Raw genomic sequence first — 26,696 nt, forward strand, 5'->3', positions numbered from 1 at the left:
GTATACAATGTTAATCGTAAAATATAATACAGCTAAAAATGTTCACAACAGTACATTGTTTTGTTTCTCCGCTTTAATTGAAGAAACAAAAACAAACAAGACTTCGGAAGTGTTATTTACCTCACAACTGTGTACAAAATATTTCAGACTGCTAGAGTTGTCGGGAGTAGGGGGTATCTTAGGCTTCATACAAGACGCTGTCTCCTCCGTTTTACTAGATCAGTACGAGCCGTAGACGGGCAACGTGTTCTTCCTTAATCGTGTTCCTCGTTTGCTTTCGCTTTCAAATAGCTCTCTTTTGCTTCAAGAGTCAAATTCGAGTATCCTAACGCTCATTGTTTCTTCATTTCGCGTCATTTATTTCTATTATATTTTTTTGTCAATTCTTGTCGAGCACCGGTAAAAAAGAAGAAAGGTGACAAATTGGAAAGAAAATGCAAGTGTACAGTGAAGATCCTGGATCACCCTGTGTTTCTCGTGATAAACTACTAAACGAGAAGAATTTTTTAACTCTTCGGGAACTCATAGATCGTTTACACGAAGCTTTCGAAACTGACTACGTGAATATAGACAGGGTTCAATATCTAATGGCCTCGTACAGAAGCAACCCCGCAGAATGGAAAAAATATGCAAAATTTGACAGATACAGGTAAACTGACAGCTTGAAAATTATACTAAAAGCTATTAAAATAATCTAAAGGAAAAATAAGGAATTTTAATATAAAGATTTACATATTTCAATGCTTCAAAGATGCAGTACGGTATGAAGTTACAGCATATTAATTGGATTAAAATATCAATGACTATAACGAGGGTGGTCACCTGATTCTCATTCTATTTCGTTTCTACGCGTCTTACGTTCGCGAAAGATCGAATTCCCCAGTAAATATTTTGTCAGTCGACAGAACACGGCACAACTACATCTCGAACATAAAATAAAATTAACATGAAATTTACGATAGGTTATCGTCTGTTACTGTTTCTCCGACCCTGGTCGTCTCTTAAATATTTTGTTTCATTCAATCTTAAGTAATGAATTTAATAACCTTGTACTTTGAGTATTATCTGTACAAGTTGACACACGAGCATGAAGTAACTGACCTTAAGAAAAATAAGAAGGGAACATGGTCGGATTTCTGATAGAAGCAAGACAAATTTAAAAGTTTACTGAAAACGTCATTATTCTTATCTGCAAAAACATATATTACGAGACTTTACAACGATCGCACTTCGCACTACAATGCTACAATAAATGCAATAAGTGGCATAATGTGTGCATTAGAAAGCTATCAATATTAAAACAAAAAAAGAGTACATGCCAGAATTATTCCAGATAGCTGGACGATGATATTATTACAAATAGTGTTTTCATACGAGCCGATAATTTTGTTTACGTAATTAAAAAATTATAAATAACATCTATCAAAATCTCTTAAAGCTATCCTTTGCATTCACGAAGAATGACACATCAATTAGTAAGTACAACCTGATCTTCTATTCGCATGCTAATTATATTTTGCATTAATTAGTACATAATCGAGAGAAACTACAACCAAGTGTTTAGATCATGATTAAAGCAGTTTGAAAGTATGATTTGTATAATTTTTTTCAAAATTAAAAACACAAATCTATGTTTAGATTGAGAAAACAAATGAATTAGTCTGAACTTTCTATTCTGTCCGCCTACAAGATAACATAAATTTTCAATAAATATTACTTAACCAATTATAAAGATAATAATAATGATCACGTTACAAGATATATATATGTATAAATGGAATTATTACACGGAATTGCTACCATAGCAGGTTTCCACATAACACGCGAAAGTATGGAAACTATAGTTCAGGCACAACCTCTTTACAGAGTAGAACGTACTATATTGAACGGAAAAAAGACGATTACTAATCGCATAAAAATTACATCGAAAATATTCATCGAAACATTTTGTTGACTTCTAGTACTTCGTTCGATTCACTTTATGCCGACCTAGTACATGTCCTATTTGCGTTTCGTAAATAGATATGGAAACATTATCTTCTACCATGTTATTTAAAAATATAATACACAAAGAAATATGACCAAAAAGATTTGACATCATTACAACCGAAACGTAAGTATGCGGAACACTTCAATGTTCATGTGTATTGCACATAAATCAGTAGTGTTCGTAGTATAGTACGGTGAACGGCTGGTTACACACACTTTCCACGTATGCCCCCTTCTCTTAAACATTACACTTGATTCAGAACATCGGTTCTTTGACACGCGACACTTATCGGATCGAAAGTAACGAACGACAAAACATTCTCATATACTTAGAAACAATGCCTATACCGAGTGCATTTCCAATCAGATTAATTTATTGTCCTCTAATTTAACGTGATTCACCGGTGCTTATCTAGTTTAATCATATAAGTCCTTAAAGGAAAATCCAGATGAATCATTTTGCTTAGGTATACAAGAAATTTAGTCGATGAAGGAAATGGAAGGTTCAATCTAATGATTCTATGTTGGGGAGAAGGTCATGGTTCAGCAATACATGATCATGCGAATGCACATTGCGTAATGAAAATTCTCCACGGTGAACTCTTTGAGGTATGGAATGAAATATTCTATTTTTTTCATATATATATATATAGCAAACAATTTTTTATTATGTTTATGATTTTATAGACACGGTACGCGTGGCCTACACAGCGTGAGAAACCAGAAGAATTACAAGAATTGGAAAAAAATACTCTCGGTCTTAATCAGATATGTTATATCAATGGTATAATTTCTAAATATACTAAATTATCTATCGTTATATAATATTGTTGAGATTTTATTTTGATTTTATGTATATACAATTTGTTACAGATTCTTTAGGACTTCATCGAGTTGAAAATTCGAGTACCGTGAATCCTGCTATTTCTTTACACTTGTATTCACCACCGTTCTCTTCCTGTTCCGTTTTCAATAAACAAACTGGACAAAAAAGCTCGTGTAAAGTTACATTTTGGTCGGAATACGGAGATAAGCGAAACCGTGTAAGATTGTCACCTATTTTTCTTCTTTCTTTAATCAGTTCTTCATTTTTAATCATCCTTCTTTCTGTCAATATTATCAATACCAAGTCAGAATTAAGTTGCAACTGATTTGAGTTCTTTCTGATTCAAACTTGATTTTAATTCTCTAAATTTGCAGGAAATCCAAGATGCTAGGTGCCCTGAAGATAATTAATATATCATAAGTGAAGTTCATACCAGCGATAATCATTTGAATAATTATTCTAACTTAAACAAAATAAAGAGATAGTATATGCATTTTTAAATACTATACCAAATGATCAGAATGTTCCTGATATTTTAATTAAAAGAATAAAAAAAAAGGTGCAAGATATGATAAATTTTGATAACACGAAAGCAGCCAATTAGATTTACATTATTTGAGACATAATAACTATCCCTTAAATAATACTGATTGCCCAGATCTCACCACGTGGAGATTGCTGCGTTTGGAGACCCACCCGATCCACGGCACCCATCCTCCCTTCCTTTTATTCAAATTTCATTCAATCTTATTATTTTCATTCAATCTACATCTGCATGACGTACATACTTACTAAGTCCATTTTACAGACGTGATATAAATGAATTTTTTTCTATTTTAACCGAACACGAAACTAAAAGTAATACCATAAAGATATATCCTGAAATAGAAAAATATAAATTAACCCACATAATATGCACATATTTCCTCTTTGACTGTGGGTATCTTGAGGTCGCGATGGATGGTTTCGTTGGTAACATACCAAGGTGCATCCATTAAGGATCTTAGCGTTTTCGATTGGAAGCGTTGTAGTATTTCGATGTTGGAGTTACTTGCTGTTCCCCATAGTTGGATTCCGTAGGTCCAGACAGGTTTTATTACGGTCTTGTAGAGGATAATTTTATCTGTATGTTTAGTTTGGAGCGTCGGTCCGTGAGCCAATAGAGTTTTTTTAGTTTGTCCTTTAGTTGCTTCGTTTTATCTGAAATGTGTTTCTTCCACGTTAGTCTCCTGTCCAGGGTCATGCCCAGATATCGGACTGAGTCCCTGCTAGGAACTGTTGCATTGTTGATGGTGACCTGGGGGCAGGTTTGTTTTCGGAGCGTGAAGGTTACATGTGAGGATTTCTTTTCGTTGATTTTGAAGCCCCATTTGTGAAACCACTTTTCCATGGAGTCGAGACTTCGCTGGAGAGTGGATGAGGCTATTACCGGGTCTACGTGGGTAGCTAATAGCGCTGTGTCGTCTGCAAATGTCGCTATTGTTATATCGTTTGACATAGGTAGGTCGGCAGTGTAGATGGAGTACAGTAGGGGTCCGAGGACACTACCTTGGGGTATGCCGGATTCTATTGGGAATGTTGCGGAAGTGGCGTCCAGGCATTTAACCATGAATTGTCTATTGGTTAGGTAGGATTTTAGGATGGAGTAGTAGGGGTGAGGTAAGATCTTTTTAAGCTTGTATAGTAACCCTTCATGCCATACTTTGTCGAATGCCTGTTGGATGTCTAGGAAAACCGCTGAGCAATATTTTTTCTTTTCGAGTGTTTGGCTGATAGTATGAGTTATGCGGTGGATTTGCTCTACTGTTGAATGTTGTTTTCGGAAGCCGAATTGGTGATCTGGGAGCCGGGCAAGATGGCAACCAGATGTCTTCGGATACTCACTGCGTACCCTCAAAAGCCTCAAGTACCTTCCATAAATCTCAGGAATTTCCTAGTCGAGGTCCTTCAAACCGAACAAACGTCTGTTTCCGAAGCATTTCCAAAGACCATTGTCTACCACGGCTTGACAAGAGAAAGTTGGTTTTTCTCACGTATAATGCAACTTTCCTCCCACGAACCACTTTCTCTCGAGGGCGGTTAAGACCCTTCGTTGAACCAATTAACAACGAAGCCTATTCCCTCACTCTCCTAACTAAAATCGTCACCAACAAATCCGATGGTCCCGTGCGCTAGACACATCCATCCTTAGCTTTCCTCCGACACAGCATCGTCTCTCAAGACTGTATTGATTTTACATCCCTCGAACGGTCAACATCCTTTAACCGGGTATACACACCCGTAGATCAGTCATTCACTCATCTCGTACATACGCACCAGCGTAACTGTCTTCGTTATAAGTTGTCGGAATAAACGGTGAAATATAACTTACTCTACTGTGTCATATTCATTTAACCACCTCTGTTATCTTAACCGAAACAGGGGAACGACTACTTCGCGGCGTCGATTAACCTTAATCGTAACGGGAACTTACAACTCTCGTTAACGTGCTATCTCGCGATCGCGTCTCTCCGCGAACGGTCGAAACAACTAGGGTATTGGGGTTTTTCCCAACCAATTATAGAAAAATTTGATAAAGAAATTATAAAGAACACAAATCTTTAACAAAAACTAAAATAATATTTGTCAATCACTTTATACCTTGTTATATTAGATAAATACTTGTTATATATTACACAGTACAACTAGAATGCTGAATATAGTACAAATAAGTTAAATTCTAAGAAAGAATTGTTTATATTCATACTGTTTTGAAAGTCATTAAAATTTTTTTATATAATAGTACAATTATTTAATATTAAATTGCAAAATATAATATATATTTGTATATATCTTTATAATACTTAATGAAAATATTGTAACTTAAAGATAATTAACATGGATAACCATAAATTCATTTTTCAAGATATTGCAATGATGATTTTCTTCAATTTCAAAATCATGATTTAAAAAAAGTATGTTATCATCTCGATACCACGAGCATAGTGATAATAACCAAAGAACAATCATAAATTAAAGTTCAAGTAATAAACTCAAGAATGACTTTGCATCAAATGATGGAAAACCATTCCTTAAAATCTTCGGCTTTCAGCCTCTTCTTTCTTCGAGTTTCTTGCGTTAACCCCACTGGGTTCTATTTAAGTATTCTTAATTCCGATTTTTAAAAAATATAAAAAAAAACGCGTTATTAAGTAGCGCATATTATACCACGACCAACCATTAAAAGAATGTGCTGTTCGGTGTACAATATGGAAGACTTAATATGAATCTCTAAATAGAACCAATTTCACTAGTTATACTTCATTTTTCGTCCGGGTCTAGAACCGCGGACGTACTTAAAATCTAGGTACGAACCATAATAATATATTGGAATCAATTAATGAAACATTAATCGATTCCACTTAAGTCCCAGGTGCAGATACATCACGCAATCTAATACCCTCAAATACGAAATACTATTTTATCTGCTTTTCCTGGATCTACCTACTTATAATCTACATCACACATTCACACCAGAAGAGTATGCTACCTACCTATATTTAAAAAATGGCAAAACAGACACACCAACACACTCACTCCACGATTCTCACACATAACACCCAGGTGCAGATGCCTACACTAGGGAGATACGTCCCGGGACGCCTCCGTCACCCGAGCTTGTAGCATACAATCTTTCATACATTAAATTAAGTTGTAAGCTGCAACGCTTGATAGTGCAGAATACTCCTAATTTGTGCCATTTTAAACACTGTTAATTCTTCTGTAATAAAAAAATTAATTTTTTATAGGATTGGATCGAATGGAAAAGTAATAGATAATGTTATTTATTTACAACAATGGAAATAAACTTACAATTACATGTTCCATACATTCATGGACATCGGCCAGTACTTGATTAACATTTTCAATTATTTCCTGAAACAAATTACAAAAAAGAAAATATTAGTGAACTGCAAACTAATTAAATAATTGGGAAAGTAATATTGTTTTTAGATACTTACAAGCTTCTTCATCGGAGTAAAACCCGAAGGAGATCCTCTCCTCAGCCAGACTTGACTAATTTCGCGACGCGACCAAGGGATATACTTTTTTTATAAATTTACGACACGAATAAAATATTAAACGGCGAACAAACACTGAATCTACTATTACGCTATTATTCAAGTAAAAATTACGAGCCACGGTGCTCAGAAAAAGAAAGTATTTATTTCGCGTACAAACACTGATTCTACGACCGCATTACGATCAAAAGACAAAATTTCCTGAAAGAAATAAGTATTAAAGGAAGAACAAGGGAAACATCCATAGAAGACACATTTTTTATCAAATATTTCTGTTTTTGTTATACATACATGTATATGTGTATGATAAAACATTGATATGAAAATATAGAAAATCATCATTACAACAAATTATTAACAATCAATAAATAATTATTATTTATAACATTTTATATACCTTAGAAAAACTTTATTTTGTATATTATATTAATTTATTTAATAAAAATCAATAATCTTTCTAATTTATTAAAAAAGTATAATGGATAAAATTAATAAAAAATTATATACACTATCCAATGATGTATAATAAATAAAATTCTGGATGCAATATTGCATTCATTATTTGTACTATATATAAAAGATCTTTTCGCAAATTAAATGAAATATTTTATAACTAAATCTTTTACTCACACATCTGAACCAATTTCAAAGAAATAGTAGTAGATATCTCGCCAATTTCATACTACTTTGCCCAACAGGCAGGTATTCGATCTTCATTAAAAATTCTATAAAAAAGAATAATAATAATGATGTTTACATACAATTGATATTTGACACGATTTATAATTCTTTTTACATTTTAATTTTTCTGACGAAAAAATAGAAAATTTTTAATCTAATAAGAAAAAACGAAATGTCGTTATATTAAATCCTTCAAAATTGTTTTACGAAAAACAATTATCTATTTTATCTCAATCTCTTGATTCAAACAATGTAATAGGCAAGCACAAAAAAATTGTAGTAGTATTACAACAAAAAATATTAAAAAATGAAATTTCAACTGACGTCTTTCATAATCCAATAATAAATTTTGACTAAAAATGCATCAAAATGCTAATCTTATACATTTTCTTCCACTATTTAAGTAAACAAATAACATTTATCATAAAATATATTTGGAAAGAATATTCGTATTCATTACGGAAAAAAAGAACTTTTCAAAATGGACGCCAAAGTATAAAATGTTCTAATGTTAAAACTAACAATGGCCAAAACGACTTTTCCATGCAAAAAGATCGTTGAACCCCGTAGATATCGGTAAATAAAAAATTAATTTTCAACATAAAATTACAGCTTCTAACTGCTCCAAAAACTCGTTTTATATTAAAATGAATGAAAATTAACAGAAATATGCATTATTTTCAAGAAATTATGAAAAATAGTGAAGTTATGTCTTTACACGATAAGAAGATTGGAGAATGCATCGCCAATTTTTTTTACTGTAGTAAACTAAAAATAAAAACTGAATTTTATGAATAAAATTGCTTACCTAGGTTTCTTAATATCTCTTTTCTTCTTTTTATAACCGCTAAGACCACGTAATGAAAAATAGAATTGTAAAATTAATACGTTAAATCGGATTAATTATTTAAGTGTCCTAACAGGACGAGGGTGCAATGACAGTAATAAAGAAGTAGCCAGAAGGATACAATAGATCCACCTGATTGGTCAACAAAGCGCGGCAGGGGGGAACACCATTGCACAATATTCCTCGAAATATGCAGTAAAACTACATATTCTAACATAAGTCATAAAAATTCTAAACCGATTATTTTTGTACATAATTTAATCAAAACCATTACCTTTAGTAATTCACTCAGAGTATCCGTTCTCACTTCATTGTTCTTTATAATGAACTAAAAAAGTAATAAAAACATATAACGTTCTAAATTGAAAAATGTTAGAAGACAGGTGATTGGTACCAAAGTTTAATCATCGCTATTGGTCGAAATATTCGCGGGGGTCCTGCCTAAAAACATAGGCGCAGAAAGTAATTATTTCAGTTATCTCAATTTAATTTTTGTTTTAATTATTTCAATTTAAAAATAGACATTAACAAAGACTTAATAAAAATTGTATCAAACGTTGTAAGAAGAGTTTAAATTATACGGATTAAACTTTAATAATGTTCCGGAACTTTTTATCGTTTTAAGAAACATTGCAATTTTCTCGCTAAAATTTCAAGTCTTAAAGAGCATAATATCTATATTTTAAGAATTTGAGTTCTTATTAGTATCCAATAATTGAAAACGTTATTCTATGCACATCATACGATATGTGTCGTACTATTTTTTTAAACTATAATATTTTAATTTTGTTACATTATATAGATCCCCTTATGATAGGCAATCATTGTTTTAAATTTCGATTGTATCAAATCTACTGATATTTCAAATATTTCTAAGTACCTGCCAAAGTATTTTAATTTATGTCTTGAATAAAGTGCACTGCAAAATTCAGCTAAACAGTAATTATCAGAACATTATATCAAAATATGTCATTAATTTTTATTTGTAATCATTTTTCATTACAATAGATCCAATAATTTGATAATGTATATATAGTTTACATAATACTATAAATAGGTGCACACATATACAATCTTTCTTTCCTTCATTACTTACAAAGAGTTGTATGTTATTTGGCGCGAGATTTTAATATCTCTTATTTAATAAAATTTGTCTTTCAATAAAGTTGATATTGAAAAAAATTTATGCAAACATTCAATTAGCATGTATAAATGACATTCTTACAATAAATAAATTATGTCCAATTTATCTCACGTACAACGTGTTAGAGTACTGTACAAAGCAATTTTAAGGTTACATCGTGGTTTACCAGTTGAAATTCAAGCTGTAGGAACTAGTTATGTACAAGATGAGTTCAGAAGACATAAAAATTGTGATGAAGCTACAGCAGCTATATTTTTGAAGGAATGGACAGTGAGTAATATTAAAAATTTTAGTCCAATACTTCTCTAAAATAATTATATAGGTTATCTTTTACCCTCTATTGCAGTGATAAAAGTACAATAAATATGAATTAAATTGATATTTTGTCTTTAATAGCTAAAAATTATGTTGACTAACATGAATAATGAAATTACTTTATTTCGCAGGAGTATGCTATAATGCTTACTAAACAACTTGGACTAAAAGGGCCTCATACAGCTAAGCCTCTAGGTAAAAATTTAAAAGAAGAAGATTTAGACAAATTTAGGAATGAACAAATGTACCAGTTGTATGAGCTAATGATCGCAGCTACTGGTAAAACTAATAATGATGGAAAAGACAAATAGTTTATTATCGCTACAATGTCAAAGCACTTCATATTTTATAGTTTTTGAGATATGTAATATTACATATCATAGTGTATTATCAATGTAGTTATAATTTACTCATATTATTATTTATGTACATAAGTAATCCATAAAAATTTAGGCTTGAACAAGATGCCTTATAATAATACTCATTAACACTAGTGTTTAATAAACTTGTACATAAAGTATATTAAATATTAGTGTACTATAGCATATTTAATGTTGTAAAAAATATAAAATATTACAATAAAGAAATTACAGAGTGCAGAAAAAAGAAAACAATGTTTAACAGTCTAATTACATTACAAAGCTTTACAATATATAGAAAAATACAATATATATTAAAAAAGATGATGTTATTCATTTGATGATTCATTTATTTTGTTATTGAAGATTATCTTCTTTAGATCGTATATATATACAGATATAGTCAATTAGGTTATAAGTTATAAATACATCTTGTGGGATCACATAACCTTGTAAATTTTTTTTTTTTATTAAAAAATTTCATAAATTACAATTATTAACATAAAATCAAAGTACGTTAATTAATAAAAAAATGAAAGCGTGGAAAGATTCTGCTAGCTTAATATTAGCTGCACGTCAAACACAAAGATATATTCGCCCGTCTTCTACAAAGGTAAATTTGATTAAAGTATTTATAATTAAATGTTGCTTTGATCATTATTCTTATTATTGTAGCAAAAAAAAAAAAAAAAAGAAAATAATAAAACATAACCAAGCTTAAGGTTATGAATATAATATCGATAATCGAATCGTATTTTATACACCGAAATCGTTCTTTGATTTATATTTTTTGCCAGAAAAGTAGCTATTAAATACTACATTCAAAGTTTTGATAATAATATCTAGTTTCAGTATAATTACAATCTACTATGTCTAAAACGTCATCGGAATTCGAAGTTCATGCCAAGTACATATGTATTTCCTGGAGGAGTAATAGATCCATCCGATGCTGATTTAAAATGGCACAATATTTATTCCGCTTTCGGTTTTGATGCCAATAGTTTTAAATCTTTGAGTCCTAATGCTCCAAATCGTCCTCAAATTTTCAAATTTAAACCGAATGAATTACCAAGAGAAGTTTCATTACGAATTACTGCAATTCGTGAGACTTTCGAAGAATCTGGTATACTTCTTTGCAAGCAATCACGAGAAGAGATGACTGATCTTGGTTGGACGCAACACATAAAAAGTAATTTGTTTGATAATGTTTCTATCACAAAAATAAAATCTGTTTCGTTAAAATAAATAAATAAATGACAATTTTCTCTTTTCTCCTTTTTTATTTCTCGTCTCTTTTTAGTTTCTGAAAGTGAATTATATAATTGGCAAACAAGGGTGCACAACGATGCCAGAGAATTTTATACATTGTGCAAAGATTTTAACTGTTATCCAGATCTATGGTCTCTTTATGAATGGAGTAATTGGTTAACACCAACTTGTTTTATTGGACGACGTTATGACACTGCTTTTTATTTGGCTTGTATTGCAACTATGCCTCAAACCATTTATGAGATTACAGAAATGGAAGATTTGAAAGTAAGATTGTTGTAATAATCAAATATCATATATCAGTATAATATAATATAGTATGACATATATATATATATAATATTGCTTTTGAAATTTAGTGGGACATGCCCGGGAATTTTTTATTTTCATCTCCTAATGCTGCATTTCCCCCTCCTCAACAGTACGAAATTGCAAGAATAGCAAAGTTCGAAAGCATACATAATTTACTAGATTTCGCAGTCGATCGTGGTAAAATGGGGGTGCTCTTAAATTTACCAGTATGTAAAAGAACTTGAAAAAATCTCATTCTAATACTTAAGAAATGATTTTAAAATAATACATATGTATATTATTAGATACAGGTAGAATTACAAGATGGAAAAGTACACGTTTTACCAGGTGACTCGATGTATCCAAATAAAGTCAATTTACTTGACAAACAAATCATCGATAGAACCGATATCACCATCTCTGAATTTCGAGACATATCTCCCATAAAGAATAGAATGGAATTTTTCAATCTGCAAGTGAAAGAGCTTTATGTTCAAAATTTTGATAGCGCCGATGGCCATTTAGCTCCCCTTCAATTAAAAAATGTTTCTATTGCAGTGGCACGTAAGAATTCTAAATTATAATATATGTATTTAACGATTTACAATCCTCTTTTAATATACATTCTTACTGGATACTAGACTGTAACTAAGAATTACATTTTTCTATATCAAAATATTGACGATTGTATATTAATTTTTAATAAATATATATTGATATTTATCATAATTTTCTACGTCTAAACACATATTAAAATTTTTTAATAAACACAATATACTTTTTTTTGCATTACCTTCCCTATTGAACAGTTTCGATCGAAAAATAGCGGGAAAAAAGCGCGGGAAAGATAGTGCTATAGTAATGGCTGCTTAAGTGCCTTAACGTTAAATTGATCGTATGCAACGAATAAAGTATCGTCAAATAGGTACGTGTTTACCTATCAGTAATTTTATTAATTGTAATTATTATATAAAATTTCTACTATACAAATTATTTAAATAATCTGTTTAAAGCAATAAATTTATAAATGTATTTGATGTGACAGGTAGAGTGGATATATTTATTTTTAAAAAATGGAATATACTAAAAGAAGACGATATGCAATTAAAGTGAAAAGTAATGATCTTGAGGATATCTATCCTCATGATCTACAAATGTATGATTTTCCTCCAAGAGGTGAAGTACTACTTACAGAATTTGAACAATTGGCTAAAGAAAGATTAAGACGTAAGTATTATGGAATGTCATGATTAATTTACTATTTAATAATTGTTTCTTTGTATATTTATAAAATTTAAGAGTTGTGTATCAAAATAGTTCCGATTGTACGTAACTACATATAATTATTTATAGTTTTATTACACATTGAAAACAATGCAAATAGAACAGATTTTAAGACATTAGAAGAGCGTAAACAAAATCTAAACACAGCTTTAACTAAAGATGGACTTAAATATTATGCACATCTTTTGTATGCAAAGGGATGCAAAACACCGACAGAAACAGATTTACAGTATAGAAGAAAGGATCATATATCACATTTTATATTGAGACTATCACATTGTTTTGAGCCAGATAACCAAACATGGTTTATTAATCAAGAAGTAGAGTTTTTTAAATTAAGATTCAACTCATTAGATAAAGAAGGAGTAGAAAAGTTACTTAGTATGCATAAAATTGATTGCCAGCAAGTAAGAAATAAAATTAGTAAAATAAAATATAAGTTGATTATTCCAAGTTTTATGATTGTTATCTTTAATGTTATTTTTCTAAGATTACATCAGAAGAAAAAGATGAACTTAGGGAAGAACTTGGTTCATCCACCGCAAAAGTAAAAAATGTTGATATGACAGAGTTTTATAAAGTGCCCTTTCAAAAAGTCACTGATTTAATTAGATCACGCAGGGTTTATCTGAATCAAGGAATAGCATTTATACCACAAACTGACTTAGTATCTTTGTTTGTTTCTTGTTTTAGGAAAAATTTAGTTGATGGTATGCCAGTAAGTTTCCTTTATTATATTAATTAACCAAATTCTGTTTAATGTGTGACTAATTTGATTCTGTTTTCAACATTAGGATGCAAGAATGTCTGTTGGACGTATGTATGGTGATGAAAGAATAGCCTCGTGTCTCAAATCTGTACATAATGTTTCTGAAAGGACAACTGTTCTTTGGACTAGTGCTGCTACACCTATAGATAAGTTGGATGAGGTAATTAATTTATTTCTCATAATCTTACATTTGTATAATATTACATAATTTTCAGTTATCAAAAACTTCGTATCCTTTGTGCATGAGAGTATTACACGAAGCACTTAGAACTCACCACCATCTAAAAAACAGTGGGCGTATTCAGTATGGTTTATTTATAAAAGGTATAGGAGTAACATTGGAAGATGCTTTATCCTTCTGGAAAACCGAATTCACAAAGAAAATTGACCCAGGAAAATTTGATAAAGAATATGCCTATACTATAAGGCATACTTATGGTAAAGAGGGTAAACAAACAAATTACACTCCTCTTGGGTGTACAAAAATTATATCTTCTGCTGTAAGTGCTGGAGAATATCATGGTTGTCCATTTAAACACATGGATCAAGGATCGTTGAGACAAAAATTATTTAATTATGGTGTAACTGCAGCAAGTAAGAATATTGTTCTTTTACTTATAAATTCTAAGGAATGATACCTACAATCTTGTATACTTCAGGTATTAATGAAATAACAGACCTTGCTAAAGAACAAAATTACTTTGGTGCTTGTACAGCATATTTTGAATTTATACATGATCGTTTACCAGATAAACCTATTAATCATCCAAATGTATATTTCATGGAAAGTCGTGCCATATTGTCTAAGGATAATGCAGCAGGTGCAATAGTATTTCATATTAGGGAGATATATAGGAATTATGTTAACAAATAAACTTATTTTTATTTTGTATGCAGAACCTGAAAACAAAGAAAGACTCTCACAAAGTGGGAGGCACAATATTGGTAGTCCTGGAATTGGTACTCCCCGAAACATGGACAGAAATGTTAGTACACCTTTAAGAAGTGCAATGACACCTTCGAGAAGTATAGATAAAGGTTCCACACCGTCAAGAAGAATGGCAAGAATGAACTCGACCCCGACTAGAGCTGCTAGACCAACCCCAAAAAGGATCGAAAATCATCTTAATGATGATGATATCGCTCAATTAATGAGTGAAGACATGTGAAGTATAAAAATATATTTGCTAAACTTTGTATCGTGTTTTTGTTGTAAAATAAATAATATTTTTATACCTTGGCTAATTTATATAAATTATTTCCTAAATGATTTTATATTATACATAACTGTTGACCTCCTTTAATGATCTTTTGTTTGACATATTTTTTTTCACATCGCGAATCATTGATTCTACGAGTTTTTCCAAGTTGTATTTATGTCGCCAACCCCAGTCCCGACGCGCTTCACTGTCATCAAAAACTTGAGGCCAGCTTTCAGCTAAAATTTGAACAGTATATTATCTTTATACATATCGATACTAATATATGTATTGTGTGTTATAGACCAACCAATATATTGTCTTGCGTCCGGTTTATACGAAATCTGTAAATCAGGTACGTGCTTTTTAAGTTCATTAAATAATTCTTCAGGTGTGAAACTCATGGCAGTAACATTGTATACTCTTCTTTGTAATTGTTCGTTTGGAGCGTTTAAAAACTGAAAAAGTGCTGATAAGCAATCCTCAATATAAATCATTGGTAATCTGGTATAAGGTTCTAAATAGCATTCGTATTTTTTAGCAAATAATCCTTCATGGAAAACTGCAACTGCGTAGTCTGCAAAAAAAATGTATATACAATATCGTACAATTATTAATTACCTACAGAATATTATTTTTTATTACAAATTATGGTTTTATTTATCATGTGATTTTACTGTTTTAAGATTTACGCTTCAGGAGACAAGGGAAACGCAAGAAGCGATCTCACGGTTCATGATCAAGAGACGCTCAACAATTTACTAATACCATTGTCCTTAAAAACCAATGAATTGCGCTATTATGTTGTTATTCTAATCATGATGCTCCATTTCTTGATACAGGAAAATGTTTTTATGATACAATTTTATTCTTTATAAATAAAAAATAATAAACAATGCAGGAGAGAGAATAAAGAGTAAAAAATGAATAAAATATGATAAAAAGTACACCTGTGGTACCACCACCTGGTGGGTCACTGCTAATGACTCCCGGAAATCGAAGACAGCGGAAGTCAAGCCCGAATCTGTGATGATAATATTCACCTAATAACTCAGCATGGACTTTGCTAACACCATAAATTGTTCGTGGACGCTGAATAGTTACATTTGGAGTAGGATTCCGTGGTGAATCTGGTCCAAAGGCTCCGATTGTTGATGGAATGAATATTCTTAATTTGTACTGCTTTGCCAGTTCAATCACATTGTGCATTCCTAAGATGAAACATTAATTTTCTATAGAACTTTCCCTTAATCTATAAGTATAGTTTAGAGATTTTTACACTTTTTTCGGTTTAAGTTTTTACGTTTCGAATAACAATTCTACTTGTCTCATTGCACGAAGATTTTTTTCAAAGATATCTAAGAAAGCTACTTTCTCTCGTTTACTTTCTTTTATGACTACGTTAACAATATAATTATTATCACAATGACAGATTCACTTGGTGCGACATTCCATTTCATCGAAATATTGTCTATCTTATCGTAAAACTTGAAACATTATGTTACCTTCTATATTGACTCTCACTGCTAGAGGAACATTCTGCTCGCCTACAGCGCTGAGAAGAGCGCTAAAATGAATTAGCCAATCGATTCTGTAATTGACCACAATTTTTTGAAGCCCTTTAAAATCGAGAATATCAGCAAAAATGAACGGTCCGTTGGATAAATTTTCTTCTGTCGGTTTGATTATGTCAGATAATATCACGTTTTCGCTTCCGTAATTTTTACGAAGTAGTTTCGCACACTCAGTACCCAGTTGCCCGAGACCACCTTATAAAGATATAAATATATCGTAAATGTCAAGTAGATTTTTATTGATAACGATTAATGTACACGAAAACACGTTTTTTTTTGTTCTTTTTAATTCAGAATAAGTAAAAAGCGAATATTCTATTTTTGTGTAAATGTAAAGTCGTGACTACCTATTTTTCAACAATTAAATAATTTGCTTGCTTTTATTCCTCAGATTTTCAGATAAGTTAAGTTACGTGTATACATATGTGTACCTTTTGCTTGGAGCATTGGCGTGAAAATTGTGTGATGTATAACAAGGCCAACTGGTTCTAAAAGCCCTAACTGGTTTCGTAAAACGTACTCACCAGTAATAAGTATCCTTGGTGATCTTTCGGTAGTATACGATCTATTGATCCCAGTTTTTCTAATTTCTCGCGACGAACAATTGTTTGTAATGTGATAATGTTTCAAAGTATTTCTTGCGAACCACTGAGAAGTTTTTGAGAAATTCTTGCACCACATATCTCGAGATTCGAAAGAAAAATTTTACTGATGGAAGAAGCGATGGTTCTTTTTATCGAAAGAAAATTACTTCTATATGTTTCGTCGATTACAGCACAGTCATATGAACTCAAAAAGGAAAATAGCTTGAGGAAAAAATTTTTATCCGCACAAAAAGACGTGATTTTCAAAGAACCATGGAAAATTGGGGACCTTTCTCGACTCGATCACGATAAACAAGTGCCACAGGCACGCATAATCACGCAATATTATAGAGAAACCAGTTGTAACACGGATTAGTTCTTTAACTTGTGTTGGTGCATCAATAAGTACAGAACTCTCTGATCAATGGTAAATCTATCCGAATAAGACGCCTGTTCGTCTCTGTAATCTGCCATTAATTTTACAGAAATTTATCGATTATTAATAGAAATTAAGTATTACTATGTATTCTTTAACTATATGTTTCCAATACTTGAAAATTGTATCTTTCAGGCAGACGTACATACCAAAAGCAATCCACTTTTTTACGTGTTCAACTATTCAGATACCAGTCCTGGATAAATGGTAATCTTATACCGATTAGCTAGAGACGAATGGAAATTTTCTGCAATATTACATATTTCGAATCTAACTAATGCATGTTTCCTGCATTTAAAAAAAAAAGTGAATAAGAGAAGACGGAACTCGTGTCATCTGGACTGGAACATATTTAGCTGCACGTTCCTAGGAAAATCATGAAAATCGTGATTCTTGTCGATTTAAGTCGTAGAATTGTCTAACATCATGATAAATAGAATTTATTTACAGTAAGAGAATAAAATCAAGTAGTACGAAAATATTAATTTCTTTCGAGCTTCAATTTTACTCGATCTTTGCAATGCTTATGAAATATCCTCTATAATTGTAAATTAATCGTAGCGTCTTGAAAATCTTTTGACATGCTCGAAGTGCGAAAACATTTAAAAACGGTTGATCCTAAATCTGAAATTTGTCAAATTTGGCACGTATGGTAAAGATTTGGTGGAAAGGGAAGAATTTCCTGGAAGCGTGCCTTCACGGTGGTTGGACACGGCACTTCGCAATTCTCTTTTCGTCTCGCTCGCCATCACCCACGCCACAGTCATCTTCTCCCCTCGACTTTGTGCATCAGCACGCTTTGCACAAAACTTCTTCGTGTAGTTAGCCCGTATCTGTTCGTAACGAGCGCACCGACGCTCTAGCTTTTCGAAACAACGCCAAAATACGCGACGTGCTATTTTTTTATTTGTGAACAAACAGTGCTGTTTAATCTCTTGCTCAAGATAGTACAGTTTTATGGAAACCATCGAAATCCCAAGAGGAAGAGAACGTTCCCATTCCCAGAAATAAGTCGAGACTTTTGGCGAGTTAAACGGAGTCAAAAGGTAGGAATGATCGAACAGACAGAAGGGTTGGATAGTTTCATTTTTTCAGATCGTCACGTCAAAGAATAATTTCGTCGTGGATAGTAACGAATACATATATATATGGAACAACACTGTTCCTATTATTCAACGTTGTCTCAATTCGCTTGCAACCAATTTTAAAGTCGCATAATTCCATGTAGTTACACTTGGTGCGGTTTAAAGAGAAACAGAGCCAAGGATGGAAACGAAAGAAGCGTAGCTATATCACTTTCACTAGTATCACATACGATCGCTATGATTCGATCGTAGTTATAGACGATAACGATTGCAATAGAAGAGGTGCTGCACCTGTATCGATTGTACACGTTGTAATTTACCACTAGTAGACCACACAACGAAGGATTATGTCAACTGTTTGCGGAATCAGCTCGAGTCACGCGAAGACTCGTTTTGTCAGGGAATGTCCATAGAAAAGACTCGCTTGTTTAGTATCAAGTCGAATTCAATAGTTTAATTTGAAAGTTCACTGAACGATGAAAAGCGATTTCCTAACAATCAGGTAGTCTAGTTTGGAGCAATGCAAATGCAATCACGCGAGTGTAACGACCTGTATACCTCAATTCTGATTTGCTCCCTTAAATTTGCAACGAAGTACGCGGTATAAATCGGCCTTTTCAACTGACACATGGATCTTTAATTAAACCTTTCTTTATTAATGATCACCGTGATATCGACATTCTTTATGTCTGACTGCTTTTCCAGGTCGTCCGATTGTTCCTACTTACGGAAGGCGCATTATGAAACACACGTGGTCACCCGTGACACTATCCTCGAAGAACACCTTTGTTTTCATTCTATCAGATAGAGTAAAAAGACTTTCCTCTTCCGTATCGATTCCCTTAAGTCAGTGCTTTACTTCAATGCTCCATTCTTTAAGTCGTTCGACGACACGATAGGACGTCGAAGTATATTTTAGCGTCGTTCGTGACATATGCTTCGCATTTTGAAACACTATGCTGTTTGTTGCATTTACGACAAACATTTTAATTTGCTCGCGAGAGATATAATATAGCTATGTCGTGTAATTTTGTGGCGATGGTAATTATTGCGGGGAAAGATTGTCCTAGCGGTCTTTAGCTTTGCTTACGGTACGAAGCATTAATTTTGTCGTCTACGACCGTGACGTGTAGACAGTACGTATACACATATATCTACCGTGCGTCCTTTGGTTTACGCATAGAAAATACCGTGACATCCAAGGGCGGTTTAACACTCGATGATCACGACCAGTTTTACAAAGAAACGAACGCGTGTTACGCTTTTACAATTTAAAAAGAAGGAAAAATTGTTGGTTGCGCGTTAGAGATTAAATCATTTTTTCAGAAGATGTGGGACTGGTATTTAAGGTCGTAGACCAAGATCCAAATGCGCTATGGTTAAACTACCGTGGGGTGGAAACCTCTTTATAACTGGCTGGTTCCTGACACTGTTCTGTATCAGTGTCAGTGCTCAGTTAGGTTCAGAGTACGGATGTCCTACTCAGGAGAGGATTCTACCTTGCAGATGTTCTACTCGTGACATGGAGATTCAAATATGGCAAGTGTCGTACTTCAAATATGGGAAAAGACCAGTCGGATGAAATTTATTCCTTATATGTCAATAGGTGCAGCCATAGTGAGCTACCAAAAGTTCTCGAGGGTCTAAAGGCAGTGAGTCATTATTTAGATCGACCGGTAGACGAATTGATCCTGGAGAACAACAATCTGCCTAGTCTACCAGGCAAAGTTTTTGCTACTCTACGTGTTCTTCGTTTAATGCTCCGAAATAATCGCCTTGAAAGAGTGTCGTCAGGGTGGCTAGAGGGACTTCACGACTCTCTCTTAGAGCTATTTGTCGTGGAACCAGATTTGCGTTCCTTGCCAGTAGATAGCTTGGAAAATCTGCAGGGTCTCGAGGCAGTAACCTTGCAGAGTAAAGCGATGAAAAAGCTGCCTAAATTCTCTGGACTGCCAAAGCTCAGATATCTCCAGATCAACTCTCCGGCTTTACTAGAATTGGCTCCAAGAAATTTTCGAGACTTGACCAATTTGGAACAGTTCCACGTTTTTGGTAGTCCACGTCTGATACGTTTAGAAGCTGGCCTGTTTCGTAGCCTATCGCGTCTCGAGTTGATAAACATCACAGACTGTGGAGTTCATTGGGTTCATCCTCGAGCATTGATAGATTTACCAGAATTGAAAGAGGTCTCGTTGGTTGGAAACTCGATCGTGGACGCTGGCATGATCGGCCGTGCCTGTATGGATCTACCTTCGCTTTCGGTGATACGACTGGACAGAAATCGCATAAATCGTCTTGGCGAAGGAGCCTTCACAGACTTATCTGTTCTCTCTCGCTTGTACTTATCAAGGAATTATATTACCGAGGTGTTCGCTGGAGCATTTCAAAGAATGCCAGCATTGAAGACCGTAGATCTCAATCACAATCTAATACATCGCATACATCCCGAGTTCTTCCCGCGCAGGCCCGGAAACATCTTGGAGGAGATGTGGATGATCAACAACGATCTAAGTCACGTGACTGAACTGAGATCGATAATGGAGGCTTTGCCTAGATTGAAGTTTCTCGATGTTAGTCACAATCAAATCGAGGAGATACCATTTGGGGCACTCAGGGGGCATCTCACACTGGAAAGACTTCACCTTGATCACAATAGAGTGGCCTTTCTGCAGAGAGAAACCTTCACCGCGATGCCCGCTCTTAGGGAACTTAGATTGAAAAATAATTCTTTGTCAAACTTATTGGAAGCGCCGTTCTGGAACTTGCCATCATTGAAAGTAAGTGGTCGACGATGAAACGTTCTCTATGTTCTAGCTTAATCGTGCTCTATTACAATTTCAGGGTCTAGATCTTTCAGAAAACTACTTTCGTCATATAGAGCCTCGTTTATTAGCAAATTTGCCAAGTTTGAGACGTTTGGATATGAGCGGAAACGCTGTAGGCCTTATAGAGCCTGACTCGTTCATGGGTACACCGGCTTTAGAGCACATCAACATTTCTGGAAACGCGCTCTCGGTTCTTCATCCCCTCACGTTTCATCATTTAGCTAATCTTTACGAACTGGACATCGGTTGGAATCGAATGCTCGAGATAGTTCCGGGTTTACCGAGAAACATAGAACACCTTCACATGCCTATGAATCGGATCATCGTTCTACCAGCTGTGTCTTCTCAAGACCTCGATCTGCCAGTTCTCAGGTCCTTGGATCTCAGCGCAAACGGAATCGAAAGAATACCACCAGGAACTTTGACCGACCTGCCGAACTTGAGAAAGTTAAATTTCGGCTACAATTCTCTTCGAATCTTAGAAGACGGTGCATTCGAAGGATTGTCGAGATTGGAGCAATTGGACTTAAAATATAATCGATTAGTCACTCTACATGGACGAAGTTTTAGACCATTGAGATCGCTGATGGATTTAAATTTACGGGGCAGTCGTTTGGAAGTTCTAAGGCCAGATATCTTCCAGGAAAATATTCGATTACAGAGATTGGATCTCAGCAGGAACAACCTTGCGCAAATACCTCATGCAACTTTTTCAAGTACCAGGTAACAAAATGAAATATTCTTGTGTATAATCATATAGTACACTCGTACCATAATGCGTACAAAACTACGTAAAGATGCGCCATTTTTTGCACGTCAACAAGCGAGTAGAAAAGCAGTTTCACTCGTAGTTATATGGTTGCGTCACTAGCAAATTGGTACCTAGAAAGTTCTTCATGCCCGTGTTGAATGTCCCCTTCTATTTGCGAGATGGCACCATCCTGGCGTGTCGTTTATTTTCTACCAGTTTCTGTTGCTTTAACAAGTGAGCTCTAATCGCTTAAATGCGAACGAAAAGATCGGTCCCTTAAACGGTAATTTTTTTTAGAAATTTAGTCATTTAACTTATTGGCGTATTAGTTTCTGAACGCTAAACGTTTTCCTCTATCCTTTTTTCAATCAAAATTACTATTTTTCATTTCAACATTTTATTGCAAACTGATCTTAAGTCTGCCGAGATACGTTTAGGCAGACCGATTTGTCAAAGTCGGAAACGACTGTTCCTGTTAATGACTCCATATCAAAGGGAGGAAACGACGTTAATTGCAGAGACCTTCGTGAACTATACGCGTCGCACAATACTTTGACCGAGTTACCCGGATCGTTACACGGCTTAACAGCTCTTCAGGTACTCGACTTGAGCTTCAACAAGCTGAACATCCTGTCGCCGGAAACATTGAGCAGTCTATCGGCCTTGCTCGAGCTCAAACTTGTCAGGAATCGTATCCGCGAGTTGCGTGAAGGCGCCTTTGATGGTTTGCCACGGTTAACGTTAATCGATCTGGAAAATAATGATCTGAGAATTATCGAACGGAACGCTATCAGAGCTCTGCCCGAATTGCAGGCGATACGACTTGGGAAAAATCGATTACAGGTAGCAGAAAATATTTGTTGTTTCTTTGATTTTAATCGAGAAACTATAACTATTGGTTACTGTCTCTATAATTATCTGGACATACGTACGTAGATAATTCCAAGCGGAGCTTTCACCGAGTTGCCACTGCTGCAAAGCGCGGAACTTCAGGAAAATCGGATCCAGGAAATTGCAAGTAACGCATTCATTAACGTGCCTCACCTTCTCTTCCTTAATCTAAGCAACAATCATTTACCTTCGTTGGACTACGTTGGTTTAGAGAGCTTGCGTTCCCTGGAAGTTTTAGATTTGAGCAATAATCGATTGTCTAGGGTATCGAGCAACAGTTTAGCATCGATGGAGTGGTTGGTCGAGCTGAAAGTAAGTAAAACAAAATTGAGGATGAAAATAATTGCTTCGTAGATTATTTGCTAATAAATGTGCTAATTAAAAAGAATTAATGACTTGTGAACGAAATATCTCTTTCTTTCAAATGAAGTATTCGAGAGTGAAAATGAATGGAATGGTTGTGATAAAAGTCGATTTTCGTAATGATCGTATTAAACGCAAACCGAGTACGAAAAAATATGCCTGTGGTGGGGATAGTCTTTAGTAATAACGGGGAATACTTTCTCGTCGAGAGTGAAACTTCGCCACGAAGCGTGGTGCGAGGCCACTCGTTATGCTAGTAGAGCAATTATTCTGCAAATGTAGCTGTATCGTTATTTAAGAAGATAGCGGATCGTTTTACATATGTTGTCCATGTTAATTGCAGATGGACAACAATCGTATTTGTACCATCCAAGGTTCGCCTTTCGATGAAATGCCGAGACTTCGAGTTCTCAGTTTAAGAAGCAATCGAATGGCTTCCGTTTCGGAAGCAGCGTTCAAAAGATTGCGATCAAACATCGCTGTCTTAGATATCGATGGTAATCAAATTTCTTCTTTTCTTTACTACTTGGTATTCTATACTAGTGTTTCGTAAAAATAATTTTACTCGTATTAAAGGAAATCCACTCTCGTGTTCCTGTGGAATGTTATGGTTAAGGGGATGGCTGCAGCAAGCTTCCTCCGAAGGTCCAAGATGCGCGGACGGATCTTTATTCAAGGAAATTAGATTATCACGTCAGGATTGTCAACGCGAAAGACAGATTGATCCGATCCACCCCGGCTGCGAGGCGGAAATGATCGACGTTGCACCGTATCCTGTCTCCTCTTCTAGTGAGTAATATTCGCAAATTATCACTTTCGTTTATCAATCAGATGCTTAATAAATACTTTATCAGTATTTGGAGCAACGGAGATGGTACCACTTCGTATGAATCTGAAAGACTCGTCAACACAAAATCCTCCCAATACTCAGGATACTGATTACTTCTACGACTATCCGGATTACCAAGACGGCAAAAGTAATACGACAAATGTAACTTTCACGTCGACTCAGTTTCTGACTACAATAGCACCAGAAGCTGTGAAAGCCACTCAAACAACGGAGATGATTCAACCTTCGACGAACAATACGATTCCCATAAAAAAGGGTACTTCGATGCCTCCCTCTCCCAGTAGCTCTGGTTTTACCTTTTTCGGGGTTCCTTTGCCTAGTCTCAATTTCAATCTTTGGGGTAATTCGAGGAAGAAGTTCGAAAGAAAGAATTCTTCGGGAAGACCTGGAAGAGGTCGTTACAGGATGTTCCCACCTACAGAACCGGAAATCCATAGAGGTGGTTTCGTACCGTTACCACGTGGACAAGGTGGATTTGTACCTATCGTTGATCCCAGGCTAACTTATGAAAAACAGATTAAAAATGAAACTTCAAGGGTTCAAAACTCAAACATTACTCAAGAAGGGCGAAAACGATGGAAAAGTGGAAATGGAACGGTGGTGAAAGTCGAAAGGGCTTATCCAAAAACGAGCAAGCCTAAAGCAGGGTCCAAAGAAAGGGAAGAGTTGTCCACGGTGTCAGCTAATGAACAAGATTCTCGTTGGCAAGTAACTGACACGAAAAACATCAGGTAAACGAGTCAATAAGTTGTTAAATAAGACGAGAATTGTTATACGTATCTTATTGTTCATTTTTTCAGTGCTGTTACAAATTCAACGAAGACGTCTGATTTGAGCCCCGCGGCAGACGAGTCATTGCAAGAAACAAATGAAACTTCTACATCTACCGAAATTTATAGTGGAGAAACTCTAGAGATGATTAAAAAAGCAAGTAAAAGCGAAGAAAGGCCACAAATAGAAGTAGCGAGTAGAATTGTCTGGACTACTCCGAGAGCTGCCTTGGAAACGACAAAGGAAATATCAACAGAGATATTACAAGGAGAAAAAGATTCCTACTGGGATACTGAAGTAAACGGATTTCAAAAAACGTCCAGTCCTGTAACAAACATTTCAAACGAGCCGAGTGGTAAAATTATAACTTGTATCGTAATTTTTTTTACACGTAATTTCAAGTAAATATTTCTTTAATATTAATTACAGATGACTCGAGTACTATCGTAACAGAACGATCAAGTTCCCGTTCAACCCTTTCGGAAAATCGGAAAAATTTTTCTTCCACGTCTCAAGTTTCTCGAGAAACAGAGGCATCGGCTCTTTCAGCGTTCCTGATACCAGGAGGTCAAGTACCTTCGTTGGTTCCAAATCTGCGTCCACTAGGCAGGCCAACGATAACGAAAGTTCCATCACCGCGTATTGGCCTCTCTGGTGAACCAGAGAAACAAAAATCCGTGGCAGAAGCTGTTCAACGAAATTTGGAGAATGCCGAGGAGAAATTGTTTGGCATAGATGGATCTTCCAATGAAAATGCTGAGATTCTTGAAGACAATTCCTTTAACTGGTACTTTCAACATTATAACGACACTAATTTAGAACCTTTTGTTGGTGTAGTATACAGTGGAGGTGAAAAGACTAGTGTGACTCGATCGACTTTATTGGGTCAAATATATCTCTCTCTTATTTTGTACATTTTCATATAAAAACATGGAAGATTAAATATAGATATCTCCAGCACAATTAATTTATTAAATAATTAATATTTGAAGTGCTCTTAATTACGTGTAAAATATCGGTCGGCCTGAACGGTAAAAACAAGATAAAAAGAATCCAAGTGTTACGGGACAATGTTAAAGTGTTTTAATTATGAAAAACAGATAACATGTCCATAAAAGGTTCACAATTTTGTGCTTCATGCCTATGGTCAGATATGAAATTTTATAATATAAAGAAATGCACAATTGATTTATTGTGCATATCGTAATGGCGTTCACAGAGTTTTTGTGTAGTAATGAAACACAAATAAAATTATAAATCCGAATGATTGATTTTTATTAATAACGCAGTATGATAGTTAAGAAAGCTTAACTTCTCTAGAAAATATGTTTATAATATCTACGAATCGTGTGTTATAAGAATCTTATCTGCTACCTTCAGATGATATAGAAAACGTTGATACATTCAAACGTGCCGTGAACGACAATTGAATGGTATTGGTTTATGAAAAAATTACGAAATTTTTTTTACCGATATTGATACATTATATAAAAGTTATAAGTAGTTTGAAGCAGTTGCTCATTCCTAGTATG

At 34.3% G+C, this 26,696-nt stretch overlaps 6 protein-coding genes across 11 annotated transcripts; 5 read left to right on the plus strand and 1 right to left on the minus strand.

The window, feature by feature from the left end:
- The first annotated feature begins 210 nt into the window (after positions 1-210).
- On the plus strand, positions 211-3,407 carry LOC117162025 (cysteine dioxygenase type 1). The gene is made up of 5 exons (XM_033343839.2): positions 211-649; positions 2,457-2,598; positions 2,677-2,773; positions 2,863-3,032; positions 3,190-3,407. Exons 1-5 carry the CDS (start codon positions 435-437, stop codon positions 3,223-3,225), a joined length of 660 nt encoding a protein of 219 aa, XP_033199730.1. The 5' UTR covers positions 211-434; the 3' UTR covers positions 3,226-3,407.
- Positions 3,408-9,635: 6,228 nt separating this feature from the next.
- On the plus strand, positions 9,636-10,485 carry Sdhaf3 (Succinate dehydrogenase assembly factor 3). Its single transcript, XM_033343841.2, has 2 exons — positions 9,636-9,818; positions 9,995-10,485. The coding sequence occupies exons 1-2, from the start codon at positions 9,642-9,644 to the stop codon at positions 10,172-10,174; spliced, it is 357 nt and encodes a 118-aa protein (XP_033199732.1). The 5' UTR covers positions 9,636-9,641; the 3' UTR covers positions 10,175-10,485.
- Positions 10,486-10,602: 117 nt separating this feature from the next.
- Positions 10,603-12,520, plus strand: LOC117162023 (acyl-coenzyme A diphosphatase NUDT19). 2 transcript variants are annotated; one of them, XM_033343837.2, is made up of 5 exons: positions 10,603-10,835; positions 11,075-11,411; positions 11,523-11,758; positions 11,851-12,009; positions 12,088-12,520. In XM_033343837.2, exons 1-5 carry the CDS (start codon positions 10,755-10,757, stop codon positions 12,364-12,366), a joined length of 1,092 nt encoding a protein of 363 aa, XP_033199728.1. In that variant the 5' UTR covers positions 10,603-10,754; the 3' UTR covers positions 12,367-12,520. The 2 variants fall into 2 exon arrangements, with proteins under 2 accessions (XP_033199728.1, XP_033199725.1); XM_033343834.2 differs by having other exon boundaries at positions 11,069-11,411; positions 12,088-12,518.
- Positions 12,521-12,591: 71 nt separating this feature from the next.
- Positions 12,592-15,075, plus strand: LOC117162021 (DNA primase large subunit). The gene is made up of 8 exons (XM_033343831.2): positions 12,592-12,707; positions 12,828-13,009; positions 13,136-13,473; positions 13,557-13,784; positions 13,861-13,995; positions 14,051-14,429; positions 14,495-14,656; positions 14,733-15,075. Exons 2-8 carry the CDS (start codon positions 12,856-12,858, stop codon positions 15,002-15,004), a joined length of 1,668 nt encoding a protein of 555 aa, XP_033199722.2. The 5' UTR covers positions 12,592-12,707; positions 12,828-12,855; the 3' UTR covers positions 15,005-15,075.
- Positions 15,002-17,289, minus strand: Tdh (L-threonine dehydrogenase). Of its 2 annotated transcripts, none has more exons than XM_033343833.2 (5): positions 17,133-17,289; positions 16,540-16,803; positions 16,078-16,245; positions 15,345-15,611; positions 15,002-15,273 (listed from the first exon to the last, which is right to left on the minus strand). In XM_033343833.2, the coding sequence occupies exons 1-5, from the start codon at positions 17,287-17,289 to the stop codon at positions 15,113-15,115; spliced, it is 1,017 nt and encodes a 338-aa protein (XP_033199724.2). In that variant the 3' UTR covers positions 15,002-15,112. The 2 variants fall into 2 exon arrangements, with proteins under 2 accessions (XP_033199724.2, XP_033199723.2); XM_033343832.2 differs by having other exon boundaries at positions 15,985-16,245.
- A 200-nt stretch (positions 17,290-17,489) lies between these two features.
- atk (artichoke) lies at positions 17,490-26,428 on the plus strand. 4 transcript variants are annotated; one of them, XM_076622781.1, is made up of 12 exons: positions 17,490-17,619; positions 17,764-18,674; positions 20,040-20,252; positions 20,320-21,490; positions 21,555-22,261; positions 22,808-23,132; positions 23,226-23,492; positions 23,887-24,040; positions 24,120-24,332; positions 24,398-25,124; positions 25,194-25,519; positions 25,594-26,428. In XM_076622781.1, exons 3-12 carry the CDS (start codon positions 20,089-20,091, stop codon positions 26,088-26,090), a joined length of 4,551 nt encoding a protein of 1,516 aa, XP_076478896.1. In that variant the 5' UTR covers positions 17,490-17,619; positions 17,764-18,674; positions 20,040-20,088; the 3' UTR covers positions 26,091-26,428. The 4 variants fall into 4 exon arrangements, with proteins under 4 accessions (XP_076478896.1, XP_076478895.1, XP_076478897.1 ...); XM_076622780.1 differs by having other exon boundaries at positions 20,043-20,252; XM_076622782.1 differs by having other exon boundaries at positions 17,764-17,835.
- The last annotated feature ends 268 nt before the right edge of the window (positions 26,429-26,696 follow it).

This window comes from Bombus vancouverensis, chromosome 11, assembly GCF_051014615.1.
Source record: "Bombus vancouverensis nearcticus chromosome 11, iyBomVanc1_principal, whole genome shotgun sequence".
NCBI lineage: Eukaryota > Metazoa > Arthropoda > Insecta > Hymenoptera > Apidae > Bombus > Bombus vancouverensis.

Bases quoted from the DNA above. Each gene is read 5' to 3' on its own strand.
- LOC117162025 (XM_033343839.2), top strand. From the start codon at position 435: ATGCAAGTGTACAGTGAAGATCCTGGATCACCCTGTGTTTCTCGTGAT. The intron at 650-2,456 runs GTAAACTGACAG...CATTTTGCTTAG, and splicing joins GCAAAATTTGACAGATACAG to GTATACAAGAAATTTAGTCG. The intron at 2,774-2,862 runs GTATAATTTCTA...AATTTGTTACAG, and splicing joins TCAGATATGTTATATCAATG to ATTCTTTAGGACTTCATCGA.
- Sdhaf3 (XM_033343841.2), top strand. From the start codon at position 9,642: ATGTCCAATTTATCTCACGTACAACGTGTTAGAGTACTGTACAAAGCA. The intron at 9,819-9,994 runs GTGAGTAATATT...TTTATTTCGCAG, and splicing joins TATTTTTGAAGGAATGGACA to GAGTATGCTATAATGCTTAC.
- LOC117162023 (XM_033343834.2), top strand. From the start codon at position 10,755: ATGAAAGCGTGGAAAGATTCTGCTAGCTTAATATTAGCTGCACGTCAA. The intron at 11,412-11,522 runs GTAATTTGTTTG...GTCTCTTTTTAG, and splicing joins TTGGACGCAACACATAAAAA to TTTCTGAAAGTGAATTATAT. The intron at 12,010-12,087 runs GTATGTAAAAGA...GTATATTATTAG, and splicing joins GGGTGCTCTTAAATTTACCA to ATACAGGTAGAATTACAAGA.
- LOC117162021 (XM_033343831.2), top strand. From the start codon at position 12,856: ATGGAATATACTAAAAGAAGACGATATGCAATTAAAGTGAAAAGTAAT. The intron at 13,996-14,050 runs GTAATTAATTTA...CATAATTTTCAG, and splicing joins CTATAGATAAGTTGGATGAG to TTATCAAAAACTTCGTATCC. The intron at 14,430-14,494 runs GTAAGAATATTG...TGTATACTTCAG, and splicing joins TTATGGTGTAACTGCAGCAA to GTATTAATGAAATAACAGAC.
- Tdh (XM_033343832.2), bottom strand. From the start codon at position 17,289: ATGTGGTGCAAGAATTTCTCAAAAACTTCTCAGTGGTTCGCAAGAAAT. The intron at 15,612-15,984 runs GTGTACTTTTTA...TTTTTTTTGCAG, and splicing joins ACCAGGTGGTGGTACCACAG to ACTACGCAGTTGCAGTTTTC. The intron at 15,274-15,344 runs GTTGGTCTATAA...TTCAAATTTTAG, and splicing joins GGACGCAAGACAATATATTG to CTGAAAGCTGGCCTCAAGTT.
- atk (XM_076622781.1), top strand. From the start codon at position 20,089: ATGGTTAAACTACCGTGGGGTGGAAACCTCTTTATAACTGGCTGGTTC. The intron at 23,493-23,886 runs GTAAGTAAAACA...TGTTAATTGCAG, and splicing joins AGTGGTTGGTCGAGCTGAAA to ATGGACAACAATCGTATTTG. The intron at 24,333-24,397 runs GTGAGTAATATT...ATACTTTATCAG, and splicing joins GTATCCTGTCTCCTCTTCTA to TATTTGGAGCAACGGAGATG.